General features: G+C 33.3%; 1 protein-coding gene across 1 annotated transcript; it reads right to left on the bottom strand.

The window, feature by feature from the left end:
• Positions 1-338: 338 nt before the first annotated feature.
• LOC115451652 (protein glass) lies at positions 339-15809 on the bottom strand. The gene is made up of 10 exons (XM_037440140.1): positions 15577-15809; positions 10707-10939; positions 9820-10022; positions 7929-8043; positions 5738-5872; positions 5008-5400; positions 3232-3449; positions 2452-2535; positions 1569-1673; positions 339-1053 (listed from the first exon to the last, which is right to left on the bottom strand). Exons 2-10 carry the CDS (start codon positions 10836-10838, stop codon positions 981-983), a joined length of 1458 nt encoding a protein of 485 aa, XP_037296037.1. The 5' UTR covers positions 10839-10939; positions 15577-15809; the 3' UTR covers positions 339-980.
• Positions 15810-19932: the final 4123 nt, after the last annotated feature.

Genomic DNA, 19932 nt, shown 5'->3' with positions numbered 1-19932 from the left:
ATTTAATGGGACGATCGCACATTTAGAGCCGATACTGAGCAGAAAAACTTAATACCTCTTTGTCCGGCCCGGGAAACAAATCTAAGACTTCAACGCGATAAAAACGTATATGCATTAAATAATACTCAGGTACCAATGCCTACAGTTTTGGCAACGAGGCATGTATTTTACGAAAGGATATGTAATAAGTAAATGCTGTTTTGTTTTTATTTTTTAGTCTTTATTATATAACATTGCAAATGAGATATCGAGAGTAATATTTTGTAATACTGATATAATTAGTGATAGTAGGTATATTTTAAACTACAATTTTTTTATCTTTGCGTGTGCTCATTTTTCTTACTTAAAATAATGTTTTTACTTCGAGTAATGACTAGATGGTTACATTAAATACTGAAATGGTTTTTCCTATCCTACATTAGCTTTTTAAACACTGACCATATTTGAGCCTACATTAACAAATTCTATTCTTATAGATAATAACATTACTTATTTATTTACAAAGTCCGTATGTACATTATTTTTAATCACATGGGTATTTGATCTTTGATCTGATTTACCAGTATGGCAAAAAAGCGTCGTAAACTCCGAAATACCTAGCAAAGGAAATTATACCTACAAGACTTCATCTTCTTTCGATTTCTTCGCATTCGATTTACGATTTAACATTCTACATTTAATACAAACTCTGTGACTACCAAACTGCACAATTTTATCGATATTTTTTGTATACAATTTACGACATTTACTTACTTCTCATTTACTTTTATCTCAAATTTCATTACAAATTACATTTTGATTTTATAGTACCTAGGGATATGCGTTGTGTAATTTATATCTTATGCTAGTCACATTGTATTCCTGAAGATCATCAGCTCATGAAATCCTTAGCACGTCATGCTTTAGAATTCCATTCATTTTCCTCCATCGACTCTTCTCTTCTAGGAGTATACGGCGGATATGCCGCATCTTTGCAAATGTCAGCCGAGCATGCCGCCCGACATGTTGCCATGCACCCGCATGTGTCGGTTCAAGTTCCCCGATTGAGAGAACCTATTGAAAAAAAAAGTTAAAATAGTAGTTTATTGTCAGTTTGTTCGCGCATTACGTAAAGTTGTTGTGCGGTTTTACATAAAAGGCCCGTTAATGAACCTTTGGATATATTAAAGTTAAAAACATTACGAAAAGGAAATAATATGGAGTGTAGAATACTACTGCGCATTTCGGAACACACGCACCACGCATTAATTCCCGAAGGGATATGTAGAGGCGCATCCAGGGCACCCACTTTTCGCCAAATGTGTTCCGTCTCATGGTATGATAGGAGGCGAGCCTATCACCATGTCGGGCACAAATTCCAGATCCCGGTCTGATGAAAAACCCAAATATCACTTTGCCTGATCCGGGAATCGAACCCAGGACCTCAGAGCGCTGCCGTACCGCGCATGCAGTACAACTACGCCACCGAGGCAGTCTTCGTATTTTTATTTATTTATATTATGATTTTCGCAATAATAAAAGCAAATAAATAGACAAATATAGAATACAATGTGACCCACGATACAAACCTTAGTAAGCACAGTTTGCATTGGTATGGTTTTTCCCCGGAATGTATCCGGAGATGTTTTGTCAACGTCGAACTATCCGAGAAAGCCTTTTTGCAAGATCTGCATCTGTTCGAAGTAAAAGTAATGAAATATCTCATTGCAACACAAATCTTGTTGATGCGTGTCGTAAAACCTTATGCCAATAATTAATATTAAATCACGACGAATAATAATACCTATATTCGTGATATTAGGTTTAAATCTCATGTTGGGATAGTTTGTAAAAATGTTTGGATATTTGTAAGTAAACGCAGCATCAAATGAACGGATTTGGATAAAATTTGGCACACGAATGGACCATGTCTTGGTTTAACACATAGGCTTTTTACCCGCTAATTTGCTACCATGGGAAATAATGGAAATTATTATCTGATAATAAATTGGTGGTGTTGACCTCGTACAGATAGATAGTGCTATGAATAGCTAAAGAGTTTGAAGGATTTACGTAACGGGAAAGGCTTTTCATGCGGGCGAAACCGCGAGCAACACCTAACTTACGATAACTAGATCATATACCTATATAATTTACTAAAAATCACGTTAAAACAATTTTTATAATCAATAAGATGAGAATCTTTAGTAGAAGTTCGTAATAAATAATTGAACGCATTTTTATATGTAGAGTTTGTATTTCAGTAACACATTATGCTATCTGCGGTGGATCATCTTTGGCTTATTTATTGCCTTAATTTCGTCCTATATTTTTTTGGTTATAGATATCTGTAAGATAACATAATAAAATAAACTAATTTTTTAAAAGTTTTTGCCTTCCATTAATTTAATATAATATGTTCTAGTATTAAAACAAATCTCAAAAACTCTTAGTTTAGCCAAACATACTCACTGATAAGGTCTTTCACCAGAATGCGTCCTCATGTGTGTCGTCACACTAGAACTTTGACTAAATCTTCTATCGCAAATTGGACACCTGTAACAAAAAAAAATCAATCTAATGACGCTTGTAGAAAAATAATTACCTCCCCATAAATATTCATCGCGTATTCACAGTCCGTTAAAGCTCCCTTGCCAGGAGCATCCTTCTGTAATGTCACTCAAATTCCAGCTTTACTTTAATGAGTGGAAAATCGATCATTACAATGCTAAATTTGTAATCAGAGAATTCTAAGATAATATACAGCAGACATTGGGAAGATTGTCATACAATAATTTTACGCTCATGCGATGGTTACTCGATCTATCGTGAAACAGTAAAACACAAATGTAACTAACTGTACTGTTTAATATCTTTGTTTGTAATGATAGAACTATCAACAAAGGGGTCCGGTTATGCCTAAATCTATCAACCCACAAATTATGAAAAAATAAATTATTAATGTTAAACACAAATATTTCCCGCAACCCTCTTGATCACAATTGAGACTCGCCGCCATGGCCGAAATTCGCCTAGGAGGGATTTACATTTTGACATAACTCGGTGCCATTGTTAACATTATACCAGAGAATGAGAAAAAACCGGACAAAACAGTCCGCATGTAGAGTCGTAGCCGAGGCAGTACCATTATATATAATTCTCAATTGAATTATACATTATTACACTACAGGCGAACACTCCCGGTGTGGTCACTTTTACTAGATGAAATCACTAAAACATCTTTATAATTACCTAAAAGGCTTCTGTCCTGTATGAGTCCGAACATGCGCCGTAAGGTTGGCCGCTTGAGAAAAGCTTTTGTTGCAATCTCCGCAGCGGTACGGTCTTTCCCCGGAGTGGGTTCGGAGGTGGGTCTTGAGTGTGCTGGGACGTGCGTACGTCTTCCCGCATATACGGCATAGATTTGGTTTTTGTTCGTCGTCTTCTGAACAACCACTAAGTGCACCGACCTAACGTATAGAAACAATAAATTTAAATGTTAACTTAAATTACTTATAGTTTTTGGAATTATGCATACATAATAAAAAAAAACTCTCAAATGATGACATCTAAATCGTCCCATTCGAAGAATATTTATTTATTATAACATATATCAAAAATGACTTAGCTTATTTTCTTGTTTCCTAATTAACGTAATCTATCAATCGATAATATATTTTTATACGTGTGTTTTTTGAGTTTCAGCAATCCAATAATGTTTCGTCTGCATAAAGTACCTACAATAATGTCGCGCAATATCATAACGACTTATTTTCCGTTTTGATCTGGGGCCTTTTCTTCTATGGCGGTGTTAACAACACACAGGGCCGTGTTACATTATTTTTGTAAGATAAGCCTTGAATGATATCCTATATGCACGAATTTCTATTGTGTTAAACGCAACGCGGTGCGTTACGTCCTTGTTCCGTACTATTAAAATAATGTAAGGCATAGACAATAAGGCCCGAGACGCGTTTGTTCGAGCTGTTACATCCCTTGGATGTATGTATTATTGCTGACTTCGACGCGATCATCTGTCAGTATAATCACTTTTACTATAAGCCCGAACACTAGCCGAGTCCCTTAGTTTAAATTAATCTTAATACAAATTCGTCGCCACGCTGCCATTTTTCCGTCGGAACAGTAATTTGTGTTTTTTTAAAAAGCCCTTCACATTTCCTCTCTTAATAGCGCGCCCTATTTCACTTCATCACAAGTAACGTTATTTTTACGTAATGGTTATAGTCAAGTTCTTTGATATCGGCGATCAATATGGTAAGAAAGTATATAATTTTATTTATTTCATTAACATTTACCTATTCATGATGAAAACAACAGATTTAATCATACAAACCATTTTTATACAAGTTATTGTAAATGTACTTTAAAATAAGAATTAAGTTTAATTACTCATGATATAACAATATAGTTAGTATTCAATTTTTACGTATTTCTTACACGAATGTCACATAAAATATAATCTTAACCCTAGCATTCCGTACTACATTGTTTCGTATGCAGATGCAGATTAAACATTTCCGTCAAATAATGACCCATGTGCTTGTATAACATCTATGGAACGACTTTCTTCGGTAAAATAACGTTTCATGTGCACATACGACACGTAATATGATTATAGGCGTATTTTTAAAAATAAATAATAATAACAAATAAAATGGCTTCTCCTAATATCGCAAAAAAGAAATGACTGAAGAGCGCATTATCCAAGCTACAAGCAAATATCTGCACGCAAAACATATAGAGGCTCTAAAGAAAAGTTAACATTTTCCAGATGTAAGTTTATTCTTCTAATGGGTGGAAATAATTTAGAAACCTTTTTAATATTGTTGTGCATGTTTAAATTGCTTAATATAAAGTAATATATTAAATTCATTACTTTTTTATAATTATTACATATATTTGTTGTATTATTACGTTTATTATAAATTTACACATGCCTCCAACTATTTCCGCACCACCATAAGGTTGACTGGGAGAGAATGCCGTATTCTACAAATAATAACTTACCTGAACTTTCCCAGACGCATTGACACACGTCGTGTACCCATACTCTTGAGGATGCATCTGTCCCTGATGGTTCAGTAGATATCCGCCGCCTATATTCTGTTCCTTCTGACTCTCTTGCACACACATCTTCGGCCTTTTCATTGCTACTGACTTTTGATTGCTAAAGTTCGGTTTTTGCTGGAATATGTAGTTTGGATTTGGTTTCGGAGGGCTCTGGAGTAGTGGTTTGAATGTGGAAGTGGCAGTTATCAGGGGATCTGATTGGTTGGGCGTCCTAAAGTCAGCTGTGAAAGAGTAAGTCGCTGAAGGATATGAAGTTGGACTTATGACGTTTTGTGATTGAGGATATACTACATTCACTGACGGCGATGACGCATTCTGATTCCATTGTACCTGGAGAAAGAAACAATTTCAGAAAACAATATCTGAAATTAAAATTTCAATCGGATACTTTCTAGGCGATATGTCTACGCACAACTTCATAAGTATAAGTTTTATTTAACTTATTCTTGGGAATAATATTTTTTCTCTACGTTTCGAGTATTTGAATAATATTAGTGTTACTTTTTTATTAGGGAAGAATATGGCATATTGGCCTTTGACGAAGTTCTTAAATTTACAGGTTTATGTTACGATGATTATGAGTGTAACAAAAGAGCAGTGCCAAACGGCTAGATCTACACTCTATTCATCGTCAAGAACATCAATAATTGGGGCCTTTTTTAAGTACCTGAGAACACAGCTGATCTGGCGGACAGCCATGCATGGTCATGTTCATGGACACGTTGACGCTCATGGTGGGGAAGAGCGGCGCGGTGCCGTAGTGCTCGTAGTACGGATACCCGCTCCCACTGTTCACCATCACCTACCATCATACCGATAAGTAAATTTAAACCTTATTGTTATGGAACTAAAATACAAAATGTAAATCAATGTCTGTCCAATTTAATTTTATTTCATATTTAATCTTATAAATGCGAAAGTTTGTAAAAAAAATGCATATTTGTTGGAAATAAACGCAGAAACAGTTAAACGGATTTAAGTTAAAGGCTATTTATCCCAGTAACGTGTAGGAAAATATTAATATATTTGTTTATATAGATGATGCTATCGGAAAGCTTGACTGGGACTTGTCACGGGAAAAGCTTTTCACGTGAGCAAAGCCGCGAGCAACACCTAGTTAATTATACTGTCTATAAGAAGCTATATGTGTCAATTCGAAACAAAAATATTTTATAAGTATGTATCCGTTGTTTAAACATTTACTTTTTGATTTTCCTGATTATTTTAATAACATTCAAACAGATCCATAAAGAATATTACCGTAGTAAAAAAATAAGACTAAAATCCATACGGCGTAAAACCAATACAAGTTTTGTACGTGTATGAAGATTTCGTTTTCTAAAAGTATTCAATATTTATACTTTAATTTCAATCGTTTAAAATGAGTAAATAGTTATTATTAAAGCCTATTGGCTTTAATCCCGCAAGCTTTTGAACACTACATAGTATGTAACTCCATTTAATATCGCCACATATATTCCTATAAAAAATCCGCTACCCAGGATTCTTAGGTACACTTTATTTAAGAAATACAGGTATACTTCGCACAGATACTATTTACCTATACTATGGAAAAAAATAATTGTCTCTTATTGTGGGTATTGAGAATATTGAAAAAACGTGAGCATTCCGTTTTATAACTCTACTTGCTACCCATTTATACAATAGAAAAACATTATAAAACAATTGTACAGGTGTTTAATTATTGATTTATCTTTAATAAACAAATCGATAACATCATATTGTTCAAATTAATATTTTGCCAATTATTTATGCGAATTTATAAATCACAATAATATTTTGATAAATTAAAAGTGCTTACAAAGAACTCAAGAACTCTTTACCTAATGTAACCAACATGGCATTATGCAATCAAGGGCCCTCGACTCATTAGTAGTGTAAAACATTTTTTTTTTCAAAGAATGACTTCTTTAAGGTGACGCGGGTTTACAACTCGAACTCTAATGGCCACCTTCAGCCGCCGGCACTTGGAATTTATACTGTATACCCTTAAATTGCAGAAATGATTTACCAAATTCCATACACATTTATACTATTTAACTATCATCTTTACAAAAGAGATGCCATAGCAATAATAATAGACATTGGTTAAAGTTAAACCATTTCTACAAATAAAATTCTTACTAAATGGAAACTCGACATTGCTAGCTATTTTATTCAAGCGTTTCCGTTTTTAGAAATAAATAGTTTAAAATATCAGAACTTCATGTTTCTATGGTTAGCTTTTAAAATATTGTTATACCCTCTAAATGAATTGAATGTTAATAAAAATTCCTTACAGTACCCACTATTATTTTAGGTAAGCTCTTTATTCTTCTAAAAAAAATACTACTACTTCGAGTATTATAATTTTATATACCACATTTTACTACACTGTGATCTTAGCAAAAAGGCCGAGAAGCTACATATATATAATTATAAGCTGGCATAGTTATAAGTTACAACATTTGTACAAGATTTAATTTTAAAACTAATTGAAATATCACATTTTACATAAATTCTTACTAGTAAACTGTTTATGGGTATTTACGTATGAAAAGAAAATTACTTATATTTACAATACCCATCAGAATAAAATCCGTCAAATGAGATGTATCTAACAATAAAGAAGCCATATACCGATTCGATATTAATTACAATAATTTCAAACAGAAACCCAATATAGGGTCCCAGCTTTTCACAGATTTCCTTCGTAAATCAACGCGCACCCCTGGATCGTTAGAGAGGGATCAATGTACGAAAAGCTTAGTGTTGAAAAGAGATAGAGAGACAATAGAAAAGTTTAGTCGTCCCTTTTTGGCCTAACAGTTTGTGTGTGGGTATGAAAGGGAGAGTACCTGCGGGTGTACATTGTCGGAGGAGCAATCGCCGTGGACGACGGCGTGCTTGAGGGAAAGGAGGACGTCCGCCGCCTCACCCCCTCCCCGCTCACGACATTCTCCTGCGTTGTTCCTGTTGAAATTACGGAACTGTACGAACGGGTATACAAAGTACAGTATAGCATGATGTGGTTTTCATTCATGTGAAAATCCGTCGGATAACGCGTGGCGCGGCGCCGCGTCCGTCCGCGCCGCGAGTACAGGTTTTGTCGTATTATTTTGAAAACATTATATTATATTCCAAAACTCTTTTATTCCATCAGTGAGAAAATTCATAAATATATCCTGTACAGTAATATATTACCACAAGCATATCTATTCTGAATACCCAAAATTTAGCTAATAAATAAAGGAATAGATAAACAATGTAAAATAAAATCATAGGAAAAAAAATCCTGATTTGGGGGCGCCACTTTTGCTTTTTAATTTTAAAGTTAACATTGTCCGTACATTTACTTACTACAATGTTTATTACAACATGGCAAAGTATTTTATTTTTCTAATCCGGTTATATTTTATTTTACAACAAATGATAAACTAACTGCTGCTACACTGCATACTGATATATTTCAAAACAATACCAGGCACAAAACTATATTATTAAAGCAAAACTGCAAATCATGGCGGTTACAGCGAAACTGTAGCCCTTAAGTCAAGCCAGCCCATTCGAGTTATAGACGAAAATGTTATTTTATATATGCATGACACTACATAATGCCGACTAGAGTGTCGTTCAGTTTGAGTAGTTAGAACCAGTCAATATAATTATGCCGGTTTTTTCAACACCAGATGTCTACAACAATACTCTAAACTTAAAATATATTATATACTAGTGCTGCTACCAGTGGCGAAGGGTCAAACTATTCAAAAGGTAACCCAAGGCAGAAGAGAAAATGCCTTAGTTAACATATCGCAAACAATTTAACAGTAAACAAAAAGAATTACGTAAATAAACCTAAAAGTGAAGCCGGTAAGAATCGGGTTGTATGGACGCTTCACCACTGGCTGCTACTCTGCAGCTCAGTATTAATCCTGACGTCATCATTCTTTTGCACCGTCACCGGTCAAATTCTTATGCATAGCTAACCATAAAGCAACATTATTCGTTCTCTTAGATCCAGACAGTTTGTATAAAAACATTCAAATCAGTACCAGTTTCTAGGGGCAAAATGTGCTCTATGTTCTTTGGCATATTAGAGAGTTAATGCCCATACAGTCGCTTTGGCTCTTTCAGCAGAATGATCTTTTCTTTGCGATATCTATTAAGTTCATTCTGGAGATCTATTCTATGCGATGGATCCATACTAATATCATAATATTATAAATGTCAAAGTAACTCTCTACCCACATGTTATCTCTCACGATTAATCCGTTGAACTGATTTTGATGAAATTCGAAGTATGCTTGAACTTCAGAAAGGATGTAAGCTACTTTTCTTTTCGAAATGTACATAGTGGACCTTTTATCCCGGAAAAATCTTTTCACGCGGTCAAAACCGTGTCCAACACTAAGTTTAAAGTAATAATCCGTGAGGTTAATAAACAAGCACTAAATTGAATATTAATACTTATTTCCTATCAATGTTAGTAAGATTTATAATTAGACAGATTTTTAAAGTCGAGTATTATTTCAAAAAGCTAGGCACCCGTTGATGTCTATTTTACTGAAATGTGTAAGTAGCACTTGTATAAACTTAATTCTTAAAAAATTGAAAAATTATAACTTCACACTCGATTTATGATTTCTAACCAAAGAGTTAAATAATATTAGTCGTATTAATATTGGCAGTTATCACCTAAATACATTTAGTATTTTCCGACCTACATGCCTATTTATTGAAAAGACTTACTTATATCCCGGGCAAGGTGAGAATGGGAACAGCGAAGGCAGCGGGTCAAGCTCGAGCGACGGCAATGAGAACGAGCCCATGTCTTCCGTGGGCCAGCCGTCGCCAGCGCCTACTTCGCCTAGCACATCGCACGGCGCGATTCCGTCGCTTAGAGCGTTCAGCTCCGAGCCATTTTCCGGACAGCAGGTCTCGGCTTCTTGCTGCTAGAATTAAAGTTCAGTTTAGTGTGATTTGTATTTACAAACTCTTATTTTAGTGGTTATTGAAATTGCTATAGGTTCAGCTACTACTAAAATATATCTAATATAGGTGGCGTAATGCAGATAGGATATTACCTCCGCTTGTCCCTAAAAAGTATAAAGAGCGTGTTGCTTCATAGCATACTTATGTACTAAAACTAAAGACGTCCAATTTTCAGTTTTTAAAATGACTTGTTATGTAAGTGTGTCGACTTCAAATTTTCATTAAATGCCGGTCAAATTCTATTTTGCTCAAAAATATAGGTCCAAAAAGATATGAAGTCAAATCTATAACGAATTTGCGGTAATAGGTCTAACGTAGAGAGAAAGATATGACTGCAAAGCTTTTTTATAACAAAACCATGTACCAAAAGAAAAAAGCTCATGCTTTTGTTCATAGTTCAATTGCTATTATAACAAATATGGGGCAAAATGAGTAGCACCTAAATATCAGCACTTATTTGACTTCTAACATGAACTCTGATGTCATTAACCTTTACTAGCCCACACCAATGCGGTCCTCAGTACAATCATGCAATAATGTGAGATTTGGTACCTACCTAGCTCACAACGATCTGATTTTACTGGAGCAGCAGCTGCTCACAGCACAAATATCACAATCACCGTAAAGTCTTTACTGTTTAATACCTGACAGCACTGTTCGGGAAAGTCCCTGACCAGGCAGGAGCACTGCAGCGGGTCGCAGCACAGCCCGTGGCAGCCGCCCTGGCAGCACTCGCCCCCGCCGTACTGCGGGTTGTTGGGTACGTAGCATTCCATGGCCCCGCCTCTCGTGGCCGCGCATCTTCATAGCGCATGGGAGGATCCCATCTCGGATGCTGCCCCTCAGTGTTTCCGACGCTTGTAGTCGCGCAGCATTGCTATAATGCGATGAATGTTTTGCTAATGAGTATCCGAATGTGGTACAAAATATGTGATATTTCATGAAGAGCTGAGCATTTAAAATTGACTTCGCGGTGTTCGCTTCCAGAATGTAGCGATGCGATTGGTTATAAGTTTCTCATAAAATCAAACTAATCAACCAATTTAATCATTACCTATGTTGTATTGTGTAGATCAATCTGAGTATTTAATTCTCTATGAGTATGTACAAGTTCTGAGTAATATTTTACCCAATAAATTTATTATACAGGTATTGTTTTCTTATTCTGTGCCATAATTATTAGATCATGAGACAAACATAAGATAGGCAAGTTAAATAAATGGTTGCACTTTTGATAGTAACTACTATACGTACTACGCGACGAAAGCAACAGTTATAGTTCGCGTGAAAGGCGAATTAGTTGAAATCTTTTCCCGGGCGATATAACGATCATTAAGTCCGGAATTTAAATTCATGAATTAAATTTTCTTGTTAATTGTAATTTCGTTGATATTAGCAGATTTTTATCTGTTTCACATAGTTATGACCTATGCATAAGCACACAAAAACTTATTATATGAATATAATTTGAATCTCTCGGGCATCGTAAGTTTCCCGTCGCTACTGAGCGGTGTCAGGTCACATCTCATTCTGATTGCGTGAGGATTATACTCTTTAATTAACAATTATAGAATATAATATTTGTAGAAAATTATAATATAAAAAACTGCGATAAAATCTCTATAAATTATTATTAGACTAATTATCATGAATAATATAGTTTCCGGGCTAACGTTATAATAAAAATATATTGAAACAGTTTTTTTTCATTGCTTAACTATTTCTGCTTTGATTATATAATATATATTTCGATGTTTAACCAATGGAATAGATTTCGATATAATAAATTAGTTCTGTTTAACTAAAAATTTTCATTTTGAGGAATAATATAAATATTAATTAAAGCTAAGCCTTGCGTCGATGTCAGAAAAGAGTCATAATAAAAAACGACCAGTCCGACTTTAGGCCGACCAATCCTATTTAAAATCTAAATGAACCAATAGATTGTCTATAATTATTAACACCTACTAGTGACCGCGAGAAATATATAAATTTCACAATGGCGGTATTGTAGATCACTCGAGTGGTTTATTTTCATTTCAAGATGAATTTAAGTGAGGTAGCTGATGAAAATACGAATCATTGAAATTAAACTAATTTTCCGGATTCTATCGCGGTAAATTAGTTTAATTTCAATGTCTAACATTCGCGTAAATATAAGAAATCATAATACGAATCATTGATTAATAACGGGGCCAAGTCGTAAATGAAATTGGTAAGTGTTTATTTTATATTTTGTATTTTGGTGGCAGGCTTTCAAGAAGAATGTTGAAGAATGTGCAAGTGTTTTTAAGCGACACATTAATTGATTTAATAGGCATTGTTAAATCTTTTCAAGTGACATAAAAATTAGGTCTATGATTTGTACGGTCTTTGTACTGTGCAAGATAGTTTTTATATTTGATGAGTTTTATTAAAGAACATTATTACTAAGAATATAAAATTAAGATATTAAAATTTATTATTACGTAGAAACAAGCGAAAACCGTTTAATAGACGAATAAAATATACATGTAATAATTTTCTTTAAAATGTTTCGTTGTTTAATAACAAGTTAGGAAAGGGAATTAATAATTTTTATAGTAAAAAATATTTAAAACACTTTTCAACACCGTTTCCACCTGTGTCTAAGTTGTTTATTAGTGCTAAATAGATGCAGCATCACTCAGAAACGTAATTACGTTGATTATAATTTGACTAAATTCTAGAGGTATTCATACCTATGCCTCTATCAGAAACTTATTATTTGATAACTAACATAAGTCTCAACTTAAATAAGATTGACCTACACATTAAGATTTTTAAGAAAGCTTCATGTTGGAAAAATATCGTTTTTGTTATTCCAAATATTTTAAAATAATCGTAATAGACTTAACGTAGAACAACACTTGTACATCTAGAGAATTGAAGTCATAAGTAAAAATTTAATTATACGTATTTATACTATAGTCCGATCTTTAATTCTTGGTATAATTTCCGTACTCATTTACCCATTGGCATTGTCCTTCCTTCTTAAAGTTCTAGAAGACCTATTAGAAGTAAGACCTCGTAAGTATAAGGGTAAACAGGAAGCTAATGTCTTGTAATATACCACTACATATGTTTTTCATCAAAACCGATTCAATTCAAACTTTTTGTTGAAGGAATATTTTAGTTATTGTTACTTTCATCTTGTCTGTCTACTAACAATTGGTAAGAAAATATTTACCTTATACATTATGTACTTTAATATTTTAATGGTTTTTGTGATCCCTTATTATTATATTACTTAGGGTTGTATTAATAAATTAAATTTAGCTCTCATGTGTGATATCTCATAATCACTAACGTTGGCATCTTGAAATAGCCGCTATTAACATCACCTCAAATGATGTTTTTAAGTTATAATATGTTGCGGATTTTGACACCTGACTTTTGTTTATGTAACAACGCCGACTCAGCTGAGATTGTTCTCAGCCTTAAAGAGCTCTTAAAGAGAGCTTAAGCTTGAATTATCAAATAGTTCAATAAATCTATGAATCGACTTTCCCGAAAATATAATTCAAATTGACTGTAACTAAATCGCTTAGATAACCACATTTTTTAAAGCTATGTGTATACATAAACTTGAGTAGCAGGAAAATACTATTACTACTTCTATCACATTTTTTAAACAAATAACCGCAATAAACAAGAAATACTCAGATCTTAGCCAGTATAAATAAGTAAGTGTAAGCCCAGTTTTCATAAGTCCTTCTAAAACTTTACGAAACAATTTTAAATTATGCGGGCTTGTAATACATCTGCAAACAGAAACGAAATTGCATTTGCGACTGGGCCAAACTGCAATTTTGAATATACATATCTGACATTTATTCTGTAGTGCACCGTGACAGAGTTGTTAAGTTGTTATTTTCATAAAGTAAACTTTTTTAATTATAAGAAATTAAAGTATGCATTGTTTACACTATTGCAACTGTCTTGTTTGTTCAATATTGAATAATTATTAGTAGGTATGTTTTATTGTTTTTTACTTATACTTATTATTTCACAATATTTTACTGAACTAAGGTGAAATTTTCCAAAAATGATCCACCACAAGTTTTCCAAACAAACAAAAAATCAATGACTGAATACTCATCCACTTTATTTTTATATTGTTGCCAAATCCATACATTATGCTATATCTGACATTTTGTAATTCAAAGAGTAATATCTGTTTCTATACAATTTTTATTTTGAATACTATTATTAAAAGTTACGACCAAGTTTTTAAATATTTTGTTTACTTTTTTAATATTTCGGAAATATAATATCCGTCTGACAATACGATATAAAAATAAATAAATACTAACATGTCGATACCTAGCATACATACTATTATACATACATATTAATATAATTTTACGGTCTATGTTTAACGGTTTTACGGTCTATATCCCTAAGATGGACCACCAGCCATATTTTTGAAATCTTTTTTTGGGTTATAATGTAAAATACATGACGATATTGTTTTTATCCTTTTATTATTAAACATTTTGTAATATTTTCTTTATATTTTATCACGAAAGGACTTTATGAAAAAAATAAGATTAGGTGAACCATCAAGCATCCCATTACCTTATATTAACTGTCATAACGTACATGTTTAAATGTAAAAAAAAAGGGGGAGGGTCTCTTACAATGGCTGTAATATAGTAGTGGACTCAGTGTAAAATTTTCGGTTTTCCATTAAATATAACCTGCTAATGTAGATAGACAATTATTTTCACGATTTAGGCTCGAGCTACATTTTTATATTTGTATTATACAGTCTAGGTTAGAAGTCGCTTACGGAAAGTTTAGCAAATAATTTATATCTAAAAGGAATTTGGTATAAAATATTCTTTTAGAGCTATGTTTAATATGTTACATAATTTTAGTATCTAGTATATGCGATAATATTCAAGCGAACACGCATACATAGAGGGACTCGTTTAGAAAATATTACTCTGGCGTTGTAGTAGGGTTCTACCTATGTATATAGTTATGTTAACTAATGTACCTATTGATGATGGCTGTAGGGAAAATTAACAAATAGTTTTTCAACTTCCCACTAAATTAAAAAAGTTGATATTATTTGTGTATTTTAAATATTGAAATGTGCAATTCTATTTTATATGTAACCCTACTAGCTAATTGCGCCCGTTACACTCAAATTTACCAATTGTGTTAAGTAATTATGACTATTTATAATTAAAATAGAGACAAACATAATATGAATATATATAAGCGACTATAATGTTGATAATGAGTTTAACGTTTCGGCGAAAATTTAAGCCCGACCTGTGTCTGTGTCTGTGTGAAATCTCATTACTATTCCAATTCATTCTAGAAGTGTAAAATAGATTTGATATCAACTAGGTATTTACTTAAATATAATTATTACAAAAAATCTATAGTTACGGCAACTTTGAACCTTTTGTCAACAATAATTAAATTACCTACATGCGCGGAACTTAAATATTATTTGGAATCAAAATCCAACATACTAACCTTAATAAATAAATCCAAAAAATATAAAAAGGTAGATTATCCAAGTAGAATAACACTATAAAAACATTTAATAACACATCACAATTCACATTTTCACATTGTTCACTAATTGAATTATACATAACGAGGCATGCGCCATTGTAAGTAGCAGTCGAATTAAAAAAAAAATATGTAAAAATTTTATTTATATTTTAATTAACCATTTTGCGGAGAAGATGAGTCTTTAATGCTTTATCGATGGTGACTGGCTATCTTGCTAAGTGTGCACCCCGCCCCTGTAATTGGCTGTTTGTATCCAACCCCTCGGCCTCGTTAAAAAAAAACATAACATATTGTGCGCGGGAAAGTCGCCTGTCACCGGGTATCAAGTGAACATAGCCACTCGGTAGCTTTGTTATTGCGGTGAGGACCGTTTATGCGGTTCGATACTGTTTAGATAGTTAAATTGGATGATTAATTAGTCGAACTCGTTTTATTTTCACTGTTTACATATCTAATAGTCACTATATATAGCAATTATCCTATAAAAACATACTTTGAAATGAACTTACTTAGAAACCAATCTATCTTTATATTTATCCATATGCCGTACCTAAACGCCAATTCTTTCAGTTTTCCTGCTTTATGTTTTATTTACAATATTGTCCCCAAACAGTAGACAGAGCCGCACGCGCAGTTCTCTGTGGCTAAAAACATCTTTTCAGAAGTCGGGCTTAAATTTTTGTTTTGTGGCTCTATACTCATAAAGTAGCAGTAAGTATTTACTTAAATCCTACTATAATTTTATTGTTTATTTTTATAAAACGACAATTTTAAAAACAGCTCTCACTTTATTTAATATCGAGATCTTTTAAAAAAATATTTCATAAAGCATTTATTTTACTTATTTTCTTAATGGACGCGACTCTATTTTACGTAAATATATATTATACTATACTTTATATTTAAGTATTATTTATTAATTACATGAGGTATTACTGGTGGAAAATGTTTATAAAATTGAATCAGGCCGCTAGAATCTAAAACCACTGCGTACATACTTTCTCCATCTATTTTATTTATACCTACTGTAGGTAAATTTACCATTGTATCTTAAATTCAAAATAAGAACTAACAACGTGTTTAAGGGAGCAAAGACATTACTTGCATTTAGTTTATTGTCCTTATTTATATTATAATTTGAACTCAATAATATCATTACACATTCAGTTATTTTGTTAATCTAAGTAACTATAAGTTACTTTTCCTGGCTTAGTTTATCTAATAATAATTGTTACTGCTACCATTTCAATGCATGGTGTGGCAACTTTTAAAAGCAGTGCACTCAAAAATTTTGAGATTATATTGTGTACTATCCCTAATATAAGTAAAATTGTAATTCCTACGGGGTATTCATAAAGTATAAATATTATATTAATGTACCTACTTACATGACGTGCGTTATTTAAATCGTTATAATATTTAAATATTTCTACACAAATAAATAGAGGTATAATAAAAGCCTAATGCAATAAAGTAATGCAATTACGATATCTTTTATATATTATTTAATTATTCAAGTAAAAAAGTTATTGCACCTTATGGTCCGAATTCTGCTCATCACAGATCTGATGTCATCCATCCTCGTGGAGTATAACATGATACAACATCAATATGGATTAATTTGGGCAGGGTGATCACGCGGGCCCACCCAGGTAGCGGCGTAGCGCGCGCTCATGTGTGAGCCCGTCCTGCCAGCCCGAGGAGACGGCCCGTCTGCTGCATTGGATCTGCAATAAAAACTAGACCAAATATTGTTAGTAATAAGCTAGCGAATAGCTTATAGCGATTTTTAATAATAATAATCCTTAAAAAACACTAATGCTTATTATAATGAATAAATATGCGGCAAAAAAGGTTTTGTATGTTTGTTTCATGTTCATTAAAAATGTATATGAGGAGAGATTTATAATACATAGGTAGCGTTCTCCACGGTACTACTCTCATGGCCCATTTTTCCGTGCAGAAATCATGTAACTTATACCTTGCTTCCAAAACCGACGATATTGAATTAAGCTTACTCTTCGGTTGATTCATTACACACTAGGCATCGTTTATGGTTAGATCTACTTGTGTATTTTTAATGAACCTACTTTAATGACAATTTTATTTTATTTTTTTATTTTATTTATTTGGAAAACAAACAAATAGATGACAATTAAAATATTTTTTTTTTTTACAAAATTAAGATACTGTACACTCCACAACGTTACTTAAAATACTTAATGTAATTACTATAGGTACAGTGAGATTACAATACAATATATTTGCTTTACGTGTTTTGGAGCATCATTAATGCATCTACAATTTGTTTTTTAAATACTATATTTCTGTTAGCGAATATATATATGGTAGTAAAATGGTTATTATAAATTTTAACTAATCTATGAAGGGGCGCACGTTCACCCGCATTTGTACGACATGAAGATGTAGCAAATAGCGGATAATCGCGCGCCTCTCGCCTTATTATATGGTCCTGGGCACAATATAGAAAATATTATTAATTATTTCGACGATTGATGAATGATTACGACTGACATAAAGAGTTTTTTTTTGTTTTAAATTGATTACTGGAAAAGCTACAGAAACAGCGATAGCCATATAAATTATTCACAATGGAAATTAGCTACAACTTCGAAAATTAACGCTTTAAATTTTTCATCAATGTAATCCGTAAAACCAATCAAACGCAAACTTTTTTGCCCAAGAAGCCAAGTAACGAGCGGATACCCATACAAAAACTCTAAGTTCACGCGAAATTTCGTTAACATCGGAAAGTAGCACCGTGTGAATGGTACAGTTCGCGGATGCCTCGCGCCCACTCGGCTCACTGGGCAGCGGTGCCTGGGAGCCGCCGATATGGCCTGTAGGTGGTCTTACCCCACACGTAGCTAGAGCCTGCACTAACTCTTTTATTATATATATGTACATATTATTAATGTACTTCAGTAAGTATATCTCATGAGGTCAATTTTCATTTTTCTTTTTGTTGGAATTAATTCTGTTTCAAAATATAGAATATTCACGCAACAAACGTGTCATATTTCTGTGTGCAGTACAGGAGGTTTTCGTAAACTTACTAGAATTGGACCTATTAGAGAAAACTCTCTTTTTAATAAGGAAAAGTCTTAATGATTTGTTATGTTTACGCGAATGCTAGACATTAAAATAAAACTAGGCTGGCTGGTCTGACTGAGTACCACCGTGACCAGAAAGGCTGCAAAGTTTTCGAAACGGCGGGAGAAAATGATAATATAAAAAACCGGGATAAATCCGTAAAATAGTTGTATTTTAATGAGATAATCTTATCCGTAACAATCACTATGAGGCTGCAGTGTAACTGGATATACTGGTTGTTCCTGAAAACAACTTACAGAAAGTAGCCTGGACAGGATTGTAATCAAGCGATCAGTATCCTTCCACGAGCACGTAATAAGTAGGTTTTGGACGCTTCGGATAGAATACGTCTTAAACCCCTTTTTGAACAAATATTTTAACATAGGACTTGGCCTGTCTGCATGTTAAATAACTAAATCCATTTAGCGCTTTATGTCTGACTTCTAACACAAATCCAACTGCCATCAAAACTTTTCACTTTATTATAATAAGAGGAGGACGATATATAGTCAGTTTCCAGGACATGAATGACGCAAAGTTGAATTGACGTTATGGCAATTATTAGCCATTACCTCTGCTTTTTGTGTTTTATGTCGCATTCCTACGTTTTTATCAACGAATATTTCGAAACTAAATAATAATCCGACATACATATATGAATATTAATTCATGACTTAAGCAAATTAAATGGTCGTTGTCTTACTACATCTGTACATAACAAAATTCTAATTTGAAATCCGTTGATCTGTCTGAATCTTCCTGCTAGGTTCTTTATCATACTCCTCCGTTAGGATACGAGGAGTCCTCCCCTTTTCCCGTGACGTCATGTCACAGGGGATCATCCTCCGTGTCCGGTTACGGGCCGGATAGGACTCGACACCCGACACTTCCGTTTCCGAACGATCGGCTTTCCGACAGGTGAGCCTGGCGCGATCGATTTTACATTCAACGGTATGGGACATTTTAAAAAATTTTTCACATCCTCCTCTCTGGTATGTCTGGATGTGGACTAAAATAATGATAATTGTGTAAGTCTTTAATACTACTAAAATGTTGGTACTCATGTTAATAAACCGAATTATGATTGTTCGTCTCAAAGTTTTGGAATACAATAATGGGCGGAACCATTGAACGCTCACTTAATTTTAAAATACTCATAAAATCGTGTCATGAAGATATATAATGAAAGTCTTATAGATT

Source organism: Manduca sexta, chromosome 18 (genome assembly GCF_014839805.1).
Source record: "Manduca sexta isolate Smith_Timp_Sample1 chromosome 18, JHU_Msex_v1.0, whole genome shotgun sequence".
In the NCBI taxonomy this organism is placed as follows: Eukaryota; Metazoa; Arthropoda; class Insecta; order Lepidoptera; family Sphingidae; genus Manduca; species Manduca sexta.
The sequence above is the reverse complement of the archived record's forward strand: the minus strand, read 5'-3'. Positions and strand labels throughout refer to the sequence as shown.

Excerpts from the sequence above, each read along its gene's own strand:
- LOC115451652 (XM_037440140.1), bottom strand. The coding sequence starts at position 10,838 with ATGGAATGCTACGTACCCAACAACCCGCAGTACGGCGGGGGCGAGTGC. Across the intron at positions 8,044-9,819 it reads TCACCTTGCCCGGGATATAA|GAACAACGCAGGAGAATGTC; the intron begins GTAAGTCTTTTC and ends TAATTTCAACAG. Across the intron at positions 3,450-5,007 it reads ATGCGTCTGGGAAAGTTCAG|GTCGGTGCACTTAGTGGTTG; the intron begins GTAAGTTATTAT and ends TCTATACGTTAG.